Source organism: Phoenix dactylifera, chromosome 1, assembly GCF_051530095.1.
Source record: "Phoenix dactylifera cultivar Ajwa chromosome 1, Ajwa_hap1_PhDact_Kaust_v1.1, whole genome shotgun sequence".
NCBI lineage: Eukaryota > Viridiplantae > Streptophyta > Magnoliopsida > Arecales > Arecaceae > Phoenix > Phoenix dactylifera.
The window spans coordinates 49,528,672-49,544,859 of NC_143190.1; the positions used below are offsets into that span (position 1 = coordinate 49,528,672).

The 16,188-nt window shown below is 43.2% G+C and overlaps 2 protein-coding genes across 2 annotated transcripts; both read right to left on the minus strand.

Moving 5' to 3' along the window:
* Positions 1–11: 11 nt before the first annotated feature.
* On the minus strand, positions 12–2,412 carry LOC103712727 (Tetratricopeptide repeat (TPR)-like superfamily protein). The gene has a single exon (XM_026806791.4). It carries the CDS (start codon positions 2,112–2,114, stop codon positions 240–242), a length of 1,875 nt encoding a protein of 624 aa, XP_026662592.4. The 5' UTR covers positions 2,115–2,412; the 3' UTR covers positions 12–239.
* Positions 2,413–2,745: 333 nt separating this feature from the next.
* On the minus strand, positions 2,746–8,785 carry LOC103699458 (bifunctional protein FolD 1, mitochondrial). Its single transcript, XM_039125598.3, has 5 exons — positions 8,343–8,785; positions 4,600–4,919; positions 4,165–4,401; positions 3,931–4,098; positions 2,746–3,406 (listed from the first exon to the last, which is right to left on the minus strand). Exons 1-5 carry the CDS (start codon positions 8,758–8,760, stop codon positions 3,236–3,238), a joined length of 1,314 nt encoding a protein of 437 aa, XP_038981526.3. The 5' UTR covers positions 8,761–8,785; the 3' UTR covers positions 2,746–3,235.
* Positions 8,786–16,188: the final 7,403 nt, after the last annotated feature.

The following is a 16,188-nucleotide window of genomic DNA, read 5'->3' on the forward strand; positions in this document are numbered from 1 at the left end:
AAAGAGTTTGGTTGATGCAATAGACATCCAATCTATGAATTATATAAAAGTTTTAGCCCAATAATGTAAATATAGTCAAACAAACTAGCCTCCCATTGGTGTCTACTCAAAGGCCCCGGGCCCAACCAAACTGCCCATAACAAGAATGTTTAGGCCCTACCCCTTTTCAACGAGATACATATGAAAGCCACAATTTTCAACTTTGTTCCATGCAACCAAGCGCTACTTTTCGCTAATCTTCACCAATAGTCTCCGCAAGAACATTGCCCATTCATAAAAACATGGAAACGAGTCCTATCGCGCATGATTATTTTACGACTGTAAACCTTGCTGATGAGCTTGCTTACGACGTGGCAGTCGGAGCACACCCTGAGATTCTTGACGATTCGAATTGTTGCTCCTGGTTTAGTTGTAATGAAACCAAATGCAATTGCCAGCTTCTCACTGTGGCAATGTATTGCTGTTTCTTTCTCCTCCTCCTCCCCCAAATCCAACAGCAAGTTTTCAGTCAATGGAACATATCCTCCTTTCTTCAATCTCCTCAAAATATTGTCCCACTCGAGATAAATCTCTTCCGTCTGTCGGTGTGACCTGTCTCCCGCAACGAATTCATGGACACATCCACTCAGGCTGATAGAACTGCATCCTGGAAGCTTTGCAGCTCCCCTTTCCTTCATCAGATTCCTCACCGCCGCTGCTTCATCCCAGCATCCCTCTGCTGCAAGAATGCCGGCCAACTGGACATATCGCCCGCTTTGCTTCGGTTCTAAATCCATCAGGATCTTTCCTACGCGCCTTCCCAGCTCAAAGTTTCTGTGCACTCGACAGGCATCGAGCAGTGCTCCCCAGACTGCGGCATTTGGCTTTACAGGCATCGTTTTAATCATCTCTTCTGCTTCCTTCAGCAGCCCAGCTCGGCCTAAAAGATCAACCATACAGCCATAGTGCTCGACCGATGGGCTCATATTGCAGTCTTTTGCTATTCTCTCAAAAATCGATTTCCCTTCCTCAACCATTCCTGCATAACTGCATGCTGTCAGGACTCCAGTGAAAGTGATACCATTCGGCTTAATTCCTGTTCTCTCCATGTCGGCGAACAGATCGAGGGCTTCTCTTCCTTGCCCGTGCGCCGCAAAACCGGCGATCATCGCCGTCCACATGCAAACGTTTCTCTCCTTGGTATTCCTGAAGACGGCTAGAGCTTCATCCAGTTCGCCGCACTTGGCAAACATGTCCATGAGAACACACCGCAGCACCGGGTCCAATCCAATTTGTTTCTTCTTTACGTAGGCGTGGATCCATCTCCCTTGATCCAGAGCTCCAAGATGAGCGCATGCTGTGAGCACACTGGCGAGGGCAACTGTATCAGGTTCTATATCCATCGCCTGCATTTCTCGAAAAAGTTCCAAGGCTTCCTTACAGAGGCAGTTCTCGACATATCCGGCGATCATCGTCGTCCACGAGATGATGTTCTTATTCTCCATCTGATCAAATAATTCGCGCGCCATCTCAATTTTGCCACTTCTTGCATATCCATTGATCATCGAGTTCCAGGAGACCGTGTCTCTGCATGGGATCGAATCAAACAGTTGGCTGGCCGAGAGAATGCTGCCAGATTTAGCATAGACGTGGAGGAGAGAATTGGTGGTGCAAGCCTCCAAAGCAAAGCCGGTCTTAATTATATGACAGTGGATCTGTTGGGTCTCGGCTGCGGCCGATGGCAGATTAGCACAGGCCTTGAGCAAGAAGGGAAAGGTGTAGGAATTGTGTGGAACTGCATCATGTAGCATCTGGGAGTAAAGGAGAATAGCTTCTTCTGGATTGCTACCGTTGGACAGGGATCTGATCATGGTGTTCCACATGAATGTGTTAGGATTCTGAATTCTTTCGAAAACCATCAGAGCATAGGTCAGGCTGCCGGCATCGGAGGCACCACACAGGCCAACCAATAGTCTGCTAGCTGGAATGGCATCTAGAATGAGGCCAGTTTTGATCATTCGGGCATGAACTTGCTTTAGTTCTTCCTTGTCTAGACATTTATCCAGCGAAGGGATGCATTCTGCCTCTGGCTTCAAGGGGATATGGCTCGTAGGGGAGAGCAGCAGAGCTGACATTGGTTTCTTTGCCAGAAGGAATGCAGCGGCTTCTGAAAATGGAGTGCAAAATTTTTAAGATGTGTGTAGCCGATCCGTAGTATATTCTGACAAAAGGTGTAGATAGATATTTTTTGAATTGTGAGGTGCTCTCTGGAATTGTTTGGATAAGGTGGTTTTGCTCTCAATTTGAGAGGCCACCCTTTGAGAGGCCCACCATATTTTTGCATTGTTCTGACCTCCGAGCCATCTCCTCTGAATCAGATGCTTTCCGGACCCGCAATAGCTTGGTAATATATCTCATTATTGGATTTTAAGTAACAAAGAGGTTTACAGGTTTTGTATATATAAGTTTTTCTTAGTTTTGCGAGCTACTAAAAACAAAAAAAGGAAAAGGAAAACGCATTGGAGTTGATCGTCTTTCCCAATTTACTATCTTAGATGGAAGCTTGTCTCAGCTTGAGGCAGAGACATTATTCCTGTACCATATATTGTAAACTTCATCATAGAAAATACTGTGAATTCAAATTTATAATAAGACACATCCGATTCAGGGTTTCTTATCTCCTTTTATCATTTCAGATATTAAGGTCTGATTCTAAAAAGCCTCGATCGACCAGCAAGACTGTGGTCATATTGGACACCAATTCACTTGGGTAATACACAGTAAGGCAACCAAAGATTATGAGTTACAGGAATTTGAAATTAGGCACCTCTGCTAAGTCTTTATAACCTATTATAGCTGCAGAAAAGTAGGATAAAAATACAGAAAAAAAGAGACTAAAACTTCCAGGTGAATCCTCTTGTGAATCTTGAGCTACACTGCCTCATCGATCGAGACTTTTTTAATTTGTGGCCTCATTAACAAGTGGCCCACTACCGTTCTAGATGGTGGATTCTCGGGCATTCTGAAAATTACCACCACTAAAGCAATGTATGATACTTCGAACGGTGTACAGACCTGGTAATTGACACAGCTTTATGGACTAAAAATGAAATAAGACTGAAGGGTAATCCCCTCCTTGGTGCAAACTAAAAATTAAAATAAGGAAAAGGAAAGCAAAAATTTACAATGGAAGCGTTAGTGATTATAACAGGAATGACAAATCGCGACAAAATTAGAGAATGCTCCCAAAAGTCCACTAGCTTAATCCGTATGCTCGTTTGGCTGAGTCAAGTGTATTGGAAAGCAGCATGGCAATCGTCACAGGTCCAACTCCACCAGGAACTGGGGTAATAGCTGAGACCACCTGCACTGCTTCTTCAAAGCAAACGTCTCCTGAGAGGTAGTAACCATGCTCGCTGCTAGGGTCCTGATGTTCATAATCCAAGAGGAAATACTATCAAACTAGATGTCAGAAATGATACTAACTTGCTAAATAAAAAAAGTCTCTTTTACGGCACTTATAACTATTCAGTGAGTTTTTAATATATGTAACTTCCAGTCTGGATAATCAGATTTTTGTTGTCAGTAATAATTCAAAGGGAACAGGATTTTGCGATCAGGACCAACAGCCAAAAACTATTTCCAAGAAACAATGAGAAGAAGCAAGCATTGGGACAGCAAAGAGCGGCTATGAACACATAAGCAGTGTGAGATTATGAAGGATTTGTCAGAGTGGAAAGAAAAGGTATCAGTCTCAACATGGTGTACCATAATGGAATAGTAAAGAGTGTAGGAAGGAAACCACATGTTGCTCAGCCGATTATGAAGGCCAGAAAAATTGCACTATAGTTATAATTTATGTTATTCCAAGTATCTATAACTGGTAAGCTTGGCAGTTATAAGATCAGTTGCTAAAATTACAACAAAGCTGCCAGAGAACAAACTTTTTACCTCAATAGGATTTGTTCCAACATCGATTACAATTGTACCTTTCTTTAGCCAACTTCCACGTACCAGGTTCGCCACCCCTGCAGCTGAGATCACAATATCGGCTTCACGAGTGATATCTTCTGGGTTTTTGGTGAAGGCATGAATAATGCTTATCGTAGCATGGTGCCTCTGCCAATTGAGCAAGATTACACGTATGAACTGGCATTATGGATACTATAAGCTTTGCATTTTTACCTGCAATAGCAAGGAAAGCGGCAACCCAACCACCTTGCTTCGCCCAATCACAGCCACATTTTTCCCCATGAGGTCAACACCAGATCGGAACAACAATTCGATACAAGCCTTTGCAGCACAAGGAATGAAAAGAGGTTCTCTGTCTCTCAAAGCAAGATTTCCCATATTAAGTGGATGGAAGCCATCAACATCTTTTTCTAGACTTACAGCATTCAAAATCTTCTCCTCATTCATATGCTGCTTTCAGAACAGGAGAAATATCATCTAATTGAACAAATGAACTATTGCAACGAATTGAATCCAAAAGTTCAGTTAAGCGTAGATGCCAAAATAAGGTAATTTCTTGAGTGGTCATAAGATTTATGTAGAACAGTGACATAAGAGAAGATCAAACTATGGGAGCCTGAAACCTTCCAGTATAGTTAAAGAAATTACTTGTGGTAAAGGTAGTTGCACTAGGATACCATGAATAGATGGATCTTCATTAAAGCTCAACACAGTATTCACTACTTCATCCTCTGGACAATCATCAGGCAATTCTGCTGACAGAGATCTGATACCAACTTCTTGGCAAGCCTTTATTTTATAACGCACATAAGTTTGGGAGTCCCTTCTCTGACCCACCAAAACTACGGCTAGTCCAGGAACTTTGCTGATTGTTTCCTTCATTTGGCATACTTCCTTAGCAATTCCAGATCTTATTTCCTCCGCAATAAGTTTTCCATTGATAATTGTTGGGATCAACTCAAAATCCACTGCACAAGTATAGTTCAGATAAGCATTACAAAAGACAAGAAAAAAAGGATCCATAAGAGAACAAAAAAAAACTTGAGGAATTGTTAGGCAGGGAATTAATTGGTTTAACATGACCGAGCATGGTTTTGGAAGACATGCACACTAGTTCAGCAACACATACATGGCTTCGGAAACGAAAAGCAACGAAGCAAATTGAGGACCCAGATCATCTAAGAATACCAATTTTTGAAAAGCATATATGATGCCCTATTAGCATATGTGTTCAACTAAAAGGGGTTGGTATTGAAAACAAAATCAGATCCAGGGAAAAAAGCCAACATCTTTTGCAGATTAATGAAATGCATACTGGTTACGTATTATTTTTGCCAACTGAACCATACACAAGATATCATGCATGTCTCTGACCTGAGACTATACAAACTTTGGTCAGGTTAAACTACAAAATTTTATATCCTTTCTTTGCTATAGAACAGAAGGAAAAAAAATTGAACAGCTGCTTCTATGATATGGATTCCAGAAAATCAAAGTTTACATTAAGCATTTCATCATTTGTCAGGACAGATGGCCCATTCAGAAATAGATTTTACTATCCATTCGACATGTGATGAATGTCCCATTCTTCATATGTGGAACAATTTACGACTTAAATAATCTTTTAAACATTATAAATGATGTTAGATAACAACTTTGCTCTCATTTTATCTTTATGATTATAATCCATATCTATTTACAAAAAAAATTGTATGGACAAGTTGGCTGACCAAGAAGCTGAGATAAGGAAAGGTGAGTCATCCACATGATCTGACGTATGCTGCACCATTTGAGAAATCCCTCTCAATGAATTTCTGGTTGAAGTGGTTATATTGATGACCTTTACAGGCCTCACCTGATCTAGAGTAGGCATTAAGAGATATTCTAATAGAACTATAGTAGTATTGCAATCAAGGTTCGCTGTACCGATCGATACCGATCGGTACCGAGCGTACCGTACCCGTACCGATGGGTACCGGTATCGGTACACCAATGTCGGTACGCCTGACGTACCGCATACCGTACCGTACCGACACTCGGTACACCTATATTAGTGTGGCACCGGTACGGGGTTCGGTACCGGTACGGCGAACCTTGATTGCAATTCCCTTAGCATTTCTATTAAAATTTAGCGGACATGCTAAAAAGAATGAAAAATCTGCAAGCAATACAGACGACAATGTTGAAATAGCGCATGGAAAGTTCTTTTTTTTTTTTTGGTGAAAGAATGGAAAGTTCTTTAGAGTGAAATTTTCCTTCAACATTTTCCCAGTGGTTCATAGACTAACACTCCCAGACAAATAGAGAGATAAGAGAAGAAAACAAGCCCTTGAAAAATACTCTGAACTAAACATTATTTAAATGCCTAATTAGTTAAGCCATGATGTGGTGCAAGAAATCTTTACAAGCAAAAATTGCTATCGGCAAGAAAGTTTTCCATAAGATCTCAATCTTCTTCCCAAGAAACTGTTGAATACACAATGCCCGTCAAATAAAATGTTACGTGCTCCATTTTCCTTGACTCTCGGCAGGCACTTGGAACGTGGGGTGCTTGGCTATCATCATCTGCATCAAATATGCTGGAGAAGACCAGGTCATGCTCCAGTTCCAGAAGCAGTTCCTATTCTTCAGCACCAGTTCTATTCTTTAGCTGTAACTCCTAGTCTTTTGGCATTAGTTGTAACGTGCTTGATTTCTGTTGGATATAAGGCTATTAATATAGCTAGTTGAATTCAATAAAGAAAGGCTCTTTTGTCGAGAACTCCCTATCTCTTGACTTCTCCTCCTTCTTTCGTCCTTTCCTCCTCTCTGTTTTCTTTACTTCTCAAATTAACCACATCATAAAAGTGTGAAGATATTTAACTGTAGGGGTGAAAATGTCAAAAAAAGGTCAGTTTACAAAGTGAATCGCCATGTTTTTATCAACAGGGCCAGGTTTGACACAGCAGAAGAAAAATTTTAGTTTGTTTTTGGTCTCCAGCCCTATTTTAAGCTTCAAAAGCCCTTGAGTTAGGCTGGGTCGAATAAACTTTAATTTTGAAAACAAGTTAATCAAGTATATCGTACCGAGCCGAACCAGATGGCACACCATGTATTATACCGTACCGATTCGATACCAGTTTTCGGTAATGGAAGACGTACCGATACTCAGTACGCCGAAAAAATTCTATATTGTACCGTACCGACATAGTGCTGGTATGGCACCGATACGGGTCTGGTACCAAGATGGTGAGCCTTCAAGTTAATGCTTAAGTTTTAAAATATTTACCAAACTTAACTCATAGATCACTGCCAGAACTATTAAAAAAATGATACAGTTAGGGATTTAGGAATCACATTATATTTGGATTATTTAATGTGAGAATTTAACAATGCCAGTACATCAACCTTTCTTTAGGGTTATGTCCATATGGACACCATTAACACACACCATGAAACATGATGAAAAAAGGTTGTTCTTCTTTTTAAAGAAAAACTCGTTTCCTTATATTCTTTCTTGACAGTGCAATTCTTATATTCTCAACAAACATAAGGTCACGTCAAGAGAACCCATACTCCACAATGCTTCTCAGCCTCCTTCAGCAATAAATACAAACCTCAATTTCAGCTTGTTGAATTCTTCAATCAGATAGGTACATGACTTAAAAATAATGCCAGAATAATGGTTTGTTTCTCCATGAGCTAACAATAGGAGAGCATAACACGTTCACATGCCGATGCCCTTGCTCTCTAAGATAAAACTTAACGAAACACTATCATGAACCTGGATGTCAAAAGTTATCCAGGTTCACGCCAGTAATATAACTGTCAATAAGTGTTCTGAAATAGGAAGGGAAGAGAAGTACATTTCCTATGAGATTCTGAAGCAGGTGGAGCACCTTCTATAGAAGTTTCCTGCTACTAAGCTGCTCGAATCCTTTTAGAACTTCGATGTAAGTAAATTTGGGATTTAAAATTTGAAACTGTTAAGAGGAATGATGATTTCTGAATAAAACAGCAATGTTAGGAATTTTAGCTTCAAGGAAAGCCCCTTCCAAAAGGTCATACATAACTGCATCATGATCTCAAACTGATCTACCAATGTATGTCATGTGGCCCTCATCCTTTGTGCTTGCTCATATATAACTATATGCAAATTTACCAATCGAGTGAGGACACAAATGGTTTCCAGAGGAAAGTTTCTTTCGTTGGTTACTTGAAAACGAGAAGATAGTCATGCCACGGATATTATCTATCACCAAGGACAATCACATATAACTAACTAGACATTAGAACATGAAGTCTAAGTACAATTGAACACGCATTCTCCCCAGGTGAATGACCAAAACATGTTTGAGTTTATTCCGTAACCAATCGTCACAAGGCTTGGGACAGAGAAAAGGTGACACTACCTGGGGTTTGAGACGACGGAGGGGAAGGAGAGGTGGATCTGGGAGGAGGGCTCCAAATGTCAGGGAGGTCCAGTCCCAGGATATAGCTCCTCTTCTTCTCCTTCTTCGTTGGGCTATCGTGGTGGTGGTGGTGGGAGAAGCGGGAGCCGAGAGACCTCAGCGCTAAAGAAGGCCGTGGCGTCGCGGCCAGCTCCCTGTTTATCCTACATACCAGGGCTCTCATTGCTATCCCCGCACCCACGAAGCGCGCTATCCAACGCAGTGGAAGGGAGAGGCTTCGAGGTTTTATGTTTCTGCTTTCCCTTTGGGCCCCAGATGTTGGAGCGTGGCGTATAACCGGCACTAGAAACGGTCTCACCCTCATACGGTCAATGTGACATACTTGGGCTGGGACGAACCAATTTTGTGGGAGGAACATTGATTTCGTGGCGGTGTAACCCTACTCCGTTTAACCCCCCAACACTAGATGGAACCATCTTTTACCACTTAGGTGGCACTTGGTGATCCCAATGAGATCACCAAAATCATCTCAAATTATCGGTGATATTTATCCCAAAATAATTGGATCCTCGATGATCTAAGATCACCGTATTTATTGTGCTATGTTCTAGTGATTAAAAATTTACAGTTATCTACGAATAATCTGTTCGGTATTTTATAGAAATCCAAAATTACTAACCATATAATACCAAAACTATGTTGGCGTCCGACCGCACCGGAACCCACTCACACCGGCACTGCCCACCAACGTCGGAAAACAAAGAGAGAATAACTCTCTCGCTCCCTCGACACCGGACTCAAGGATCACCGCTTCGCTTATCCCTACGAAGGGCAAAAGATTACCCCGTGGTATCAATAGGGTAAAACACTTGAGCACCGCAGCGGATTATCAAACCAAAGGAAGAAGAAATAGGAAGAAGATAGCAAAGCAAACACAAAGATGTAACGAGGTTCGGCTACAAATAGCCTACGTCCTCCACCGCTCCAAATCTCAACTAGGATGAATAGATTACAGAGATGGCACACACCCGAACGATCACACGAGATCGCTCTACAAGAGATTCACACAGAATTTCCTTTGCACAAGAAGTAGGATCCCAATCCTCTTCTTCTCTAGAACCCTAGCCTCACAAACAAGAGTCTCTCTCAAATATACGGCCAATCGCTATACCTTAGGGCTCTCATGAGTCCTATATATAGTCTCAAGACCTTCAGATGATCATAGCCATCGAAACGCCAACAAAACACCAAAAGAAAACTCATCCGTATGATTTCCGCGAGCTCGAGTCGACTCGGCTTTAGTTCGAGTCGACTCGGGCACGTCTGGACAACTTCCAGTATGACTGGCACGATCTCGAGTCGACTCGACTGTGGCTCGAGTCGACTCGACGATGCTTCGAGTCGACTCGACTGTAGCTCGAGTCGACTCTGACAATCCAGACAGAAACATGGTTTTTCGGCCTTTCTTCTCCCGGGTCGACTCGATGGACCTCGAGTCGACTCGACTGTTCCCGAGTCGACTCGACTGAAGCTCGAGTCGACTCCGACAGTCCGCCAGACAGAAAACTATGCAGAATTGATTTTTCTTCAATTCTCTTCATCACCAAAGGTCTCCACATACCCCAACAATCTCCCACTTGGAGACCTTGGGTATATCCTCTTGTTACTTGGCTCTCCTCTGTGCTCCCACTGAAACTGAATCATCCTAGTGAAATAGGTACGATGCCTCCTCAACGTCTTCAAGCATGAAGACCAGCAGAAGCTGAACAACTCCTCAGCTTCTCCACCGTGACGACCTTCGTCAGCATATCTGCAGGATTCTGACTTGTATGAATCTTCTCCAACTTGACGAGTCCCTGCTCGAGCAATGACCTCACGAAGTGGTACCGTATGTCAATATGCTTCGTCCTCGAATGGAAAGCTGAATTCTTCGCCAGATGAATTGCACTTTGACTATCTGAATATAACATGCAATCCTTCTGCTCCTTCCCAAGCTCCTTCATCAAGCCTTGAAGCCATATTAGTTCCTTGCACGCCTCTGTGGCTGCCACATACTCCGCCTCCGTAGTCGACAATGCAACAACTGGTTGCAACCTGGAAATCCAACTGACGGCTCCACTGCCCAAGGTGAACAAGTACCCTGTCGTGCTTCTCCTGCCGTCCAAGTCCCCTGCCATGTCTGAGTCCACAAAGCCCTGTAACTGGATCTCAGAACCTCCATAGCACAATGACATGTGCTCCGTGCCCTTCAGATACCTCAGTATCCATTTGACCGCGCGCCAATGCTCCAAGCCTGGGCAGCTCATAAAGCGACTCACAACTCCCACTGCTTGAGCAATGTCTGGTCTTGTACACACCATAGCGTACATCAAGCTCCCCACCGCCGATGCATACGGGATTTTTGACATATTGAGCTCCTCCACCCGCGTCTTCGGACTTTGCCCTTTGGAAAGCTTTAAGTGGGCACCCAGCGGTGTGCCAACAGGTTTGGCACCCTCCATGCAGAATCTCCTGAGTACTCGGCTGATGTGCTCCGCCTGAGATAGTCTGAGGATATGTTTAGACCTATCTCTGCTGATCCGCATTCCAAGGATCTGTTTCGCTGCTCCTAGATCCTTCATTGCAAATTTTCTTGACAGCTTCAGCTTCAATTTTGCAATCTCATGCATGCTAGCTCCTGCAACTAACATGTCATCAACATACAATAGCAAGATAATGTAAGATGTACCGAAGTCCCGGAAGTAGCAACAGTGATCCTCCTGACATCTCCTGTATCCTATCTTAAGCATGTAGCTATCGAACTTGAGATACCATTGCCTGGGCGCTTGTTTCAAACCATAGAGGCTTTTCTTTAATTTGCAAACCAAGTCACCCGTGCCAGCTGCAATGTATCCCTCCGGCTGCTGCATATATATCTCCTCATCGAGATCTCCGTGGAGAAAAGCCGTCTTCACATCAAGCTGCTCTAAGTGAAGATCCTCTTCTGCCACCATACTCAGCACCGCCCGAATAGAACTCATCTTGACTACAGGAGAAAAGATCTCCGTAAAGTCGATACCTGCTCTCTGCTGAAACCCTTTTACAACCAGCCTGGCCTTGTATCGCTTCTTCCCATTCTGCTCTTCCTTCAGCCTGTAAACCCATTTGTTTGACAGTGCTTTCTTCCCCTTGGGCAGATCCACCAAATCCCACGTTTGATTCTGCTCCAATGACTTCATCTCATCATCCATGGCCAACTCCCACTCCTTCCTGGTATCAACCTCCAATGCCTCCGTGAAGCATTCAGGTTCGCCATTATCTGTGAGCAGCAAATAACTAAGAGTCCCATCATACCTTTGAGGAGGCTTCCCATGAGTACTACGAGTGGACCTTCTTAGTTGTGGAGGGGGTGCCAATACTTCAGGTTCTTGCTCTGACTGAGTCTTCTGACCAGAATTTGTAGACTCCTCTTCAGGATCCACAAAACACGGCTCAACAGGTTTTGTTTCTGATTCAGTGCTCTGCTGCATTTTCTCATTGAATACCACATCATTACTACGAATGATCTTCCTGTGTTCGGGATCCCAAAACCGATACCCAAACTGTTGACCTCCGTATCCAACGAAAATGCACTTCTTTGATTTAGCGTCTAGTTTGCTTCTTTGACTGGAATCAACATGGACATAACTGGTACAACTGAATACTCGTAAGTGCGCCAAATCAATCTTCTTTGCTGTCCATGCTTCCTCAGGAATCCCAAATTCAAGTTTCTTTGATGGCCCTCTGTTGATCAAATAGGCAGCAGTGTTAACTGCTTCCGCCCAAAACTGCGTGGCAATCCAGCATGTATCCTCATACTCCTGGCACGCTCATTAATTGTTCTGTTCATCCTTTCAGCAACTCCATTTTGTTGTGGTGTCCCTGGAACTGTCCTCTGCCTGACGATCCCAGCCTCTGCACAGTAGTCCTCAAACTCCCTGCTACAATACTCACCACCGTTGTCTGATCTCAGGCATTTTAACCTCCTTCCTGTCTCGAGTTCTACCATTGCCTGCCATCTCCTGAAGACCCCAAATACCTCTGACTTGTGCTTCAAGAAGAACACCCAAAGCTTTCTAGTAGCATCATCAATAAAAGTAACATAGTACTGAGATCCACCAATGGAAGAAACCGGTGCAGGCCCCCACACGTCCGTGTGCACAAGATCTAGCTTTTCTTGCTTCCGAGGTTTACCTTCTTTGTTGAATGAAACACGCTTCTGCTTTCCGAGAATACAATCCTCACAGAAGTCCATCTCAACACTCCTGAGATCCTGCAGCTTTCCCAACTGGTGCATCACCTCCAGTCCCTGATAACTCATGTGCCCAAGTCTGCAATGCCATAACTTGGCGTCCACATCTGCTGCAGCAACTCCAATAGAGTTTTCTGTGCCATTGGCGACATAAAGTGTCCCAATCTTCTTGCCACTAGCCACCGTCAACGAACCTCTGGATACCTTCCACTGATCAGCTGTGAAAGTAGTCTTGTACCCTTTGCTCGCCAACTGTCCAACAGAGATCAGATTCCTCTGCAGTTGAGGCACGTGCCGTACGTCCTCAAGCTCAAGTGAAGATCCAGAAATCAACTTCACTTCCGCGCTTACCCTTCTTTGTATAGTGCAAGGCTCTCCATCCCCTAGGTAGACTTTGCCGAAGTCTCCCTTCTCATATCCTCCAAGAAGCTTCCGTTGGGATGTAGCATGGAAGGACGCGCCCGAGTCTATCACCCAAGACTCGTCACCGGTAGATAAAGATAGAACGAGGGCATCCATGTCACCGTCTTCAGCAAGATTTGCCAGATCCTTGCTGACTCCTTCGGTGTGGTCGCCTTGCTTCCCTTTAGGAGATTTGCAGTCCCTCCTAAAGTGCCCCATCTTCCCGCAGTTCCAGCACTTCGCTCCCTTGTTCTGAGGTGCTCGAGACCTGCTGGATCTCGACTTCGAGTCGCTTCGAAATCGACCGTCCTTCTTTTGTCTTCCCCGGTCAGAGGTGTTTAGTGCACTTCCAGACGACTCCGCAGCTCCAGAAGATTTCCTTCTTGCTTCTTCACTCAGAAGCACTCCCACAACGTCATCAAAGATCAACTTCCCCGTTGCCGAAGAGTTGCTCACCGCCATCACCAGGCCCTCCCAGTTATCAGGTAATCCGGAGAGAATTAGCAATGCCCGAATCTCATCGTCAAAACTAATCTCCACTGACTCCAACTGGGCCGTGAGTCCATTGAACTCGTTGAGGTATTCTGCTACGCTGCCGCCATTTTTCATACGAAGATTAAACAACCTCTTCATGAGAAATACCTTGTTTGATGCTGAGGGTTTCTCGTACATCCGCGACAATGTTGCCATCAACTCCATCGTCGTCTTCTCGTTTTTGATGTTGAATGCCACTTGGGATACAAGTGACAATCTTATGGTGCCGAGCGTCTTCCGATCGAGGACCTCCCAGTCTTCATCGGACATCTTCTCTGGTTTCTTCGCTCTACCTCCAAGAGGTAAATAGAGATCCTTCTGGTAAAGGTAATCCTTTATTTGCATCTTCCAAAACCCGAAGTTCGTTCCATTGAACTTCTCAATTCGCAACTTCCCTTCATCCGCCATTGCAGAAAACCAATAGCTCTGATACCAATTGTTGGCGTCCGACCGCACCGGAACCCACTCACACCGGCACTGCCCACCAACGTCGGAAAACAAAGAGAGAATAACTCTCTCGCTCCCTCGACACCGGACTCAAGGATCACCGCTTCGCTTATCCCTACGAAGGGCAAAAGATTACCCCGTGGTATCAATAGGGTAAAACACTTGAGCACCGCAGCGGATTATCAAACCAAAGGAAGAAGAAATAGGAAGAAGATAGCAAAGCAAACACAAAGATGTAACGAGGTTCGGCTACAAATAGCCTACGTCCTCCACCGCTCCAAATCTCAACTAGGATGAATAGATTACAGAGATGGCACACACCCGAACGATCACACGAGATCGCTCTACAAGAGATTCACACAGAATTCCCTTTGCACAAGAAGTAGGATCCCAATTCTCTTCTTCTCTAGAACCCTAGCCTCACAAACAAGAGTCTCTCTCAAATATACGGCCAATCGCTATACCCTAGGGCTCTCATGAGTCCTATATATAGTCTCAAGACCATCAGATGATCATAGCCGTCGAAACGCCAACAAAGCACCAAAAGAAAACTTATCCGTATGATTTCCGCGAGCTCGAGTCGACTCGGCTTTAGTTCGAGTCGACTCGGGCACGTCTGGACAACTTCCAGTATGACTGGCACGATCTCGAGTCGACTCGACTGTGGCTCGAGTCGACTCGACGATGCTTCGAGTCGACTCGACTGTAGCTCGAGTCGACTCTGACAATCCAGACAGAAACATGGTTTTTCGGCCTTTCTTCTCCCGGGTCGACTCGATGGACCTCGAGTCGACTCGACTGTTCCCGAGTCGACTCGACTGAAGCTCGAGTCGACTCCGACAGTCCGCCAGACAGAAAACTATGCAGAATTGATTTTTCTTCAATTCTCTTCATCACCAAAGGTCTCCACATACCCCAACAAACTATCCTTAATATATTTCATAAAAATATATTTATTAGTTTTCTAAATTATTAATCCTATAAAGATATATTAATTATTATTATATAATTAATATTGTTATCCCTGCAATATATTATTTTAATACCAATATTTATTTTGATTAGAAAAATTAGGCAAATAGAAGTAATATATTAAATAATTTTATTATATAAATATAAAGTATAATAATATATTTTGACTATACTTTAAAATTATCATTGAATAATAATATGACAAAAAATATAATTAATAATATATTATAATATAATATATATTATAAATACAATATATACAAAATCATATATATAATATTTATATAATATATTGATGGTATATTGATATATTAATTTTTTTCATTGGATTGAGGGATATTTTTGTCCTCAAATTTTATCCTAAGATCGCTGCTTTAGAGTGATCTTGAACTTCTAACCTCAAGGACGGATACCTCATTACTGGATTAGGCGATGATTTGAGGAGTAGGGATGATTTAGGTGCAGCCAAATATGGTGATTTCATCACTTCCACACCCATCACTTTTGATCTTAGAATGATCACTTGATACCAAACGCCCCCCTAATCCGCACCCAAAACCAAGGTATTGGCCTAGGTGTGGAGAGGATGCGGCTACAAGTCACCTGAAGTCTATGTCCATATCTAACTTAGAATCCAAAAAAAATCTCACATTGGCTGCACTTTGGGCCAAGACTCAGGCTTGCTTCATTTTTTCTAAAAATGTAGAACATGGAAGGAAAGAGGAGAGAAGAGGGAGAGAAAAGAGGAGGAGGAGGTTGGAGCACCGAGCTCGGGTCGGGCCAACCAAAATCCGAGTTTGGCTTGTTTAACAAGTAGGCTCACATTTCAAGTCTGACCCAACGTAATGGGCTTAAATTCAAACTTAGGGCTATTCGCAATGCTTCAGGCTTGAGCGGGCCAGATGGGCCGTTTAACCCATAAACAGGTCTAATTTTCATTTAGATTCGATCAGACCAATATTGGATGATTGAGTCCGGCATCCATGATCTAAGTTGATGAATATGATATACTATTTTTGGATGATGGAGTCCACCAAAACTCGTGATTTTTAGATGCCTAATCTACTAATCAAATGATTAAAAGCATATATCATTTCATTAAATTTAAACTGACCAAGTTTTGGCCACTTGATGCCATAGCTGGAGATCTCTAAGTCAAATAATCATTTAGTGTGCAAGCAATTTAAAGATGGTAGATCATATTTAATATCTTGGATCATG

Excerpts from the sequence above, each read along its gene's own strand:
- LOC103712727 (XM_026806791.4), bottom strand. The coding sequence starts at position 2,114 with ATGTCAGCTCTGCTGCTCTCCCCTACGAGCCATATCCCCTTGAAGCCA.
- LOC103699458 (XM_039125598.3), bottom strand. The coding sequence starts at position 8,760 with ATGTTCCTCCCACAAAATTGGTTCGTCCCAGCCCAAGTATGTCACATT. Across the intron at positions 4,920-8,342 it reads TCCGTCGTCTCAAACCCCAG|TGGATTTTGAGTTGATCCCA; the intron begins GTAGTGTCACCT and ends ATACTTGTGCAG. Across the intron at positions 4,099-4,164 it reads CGCTTTCCTTGCTATTGCAG|AGGCACCATGCTACGATAAG; the intron begins GTAAAAATGCAA and ends CTCAATTGGCAG.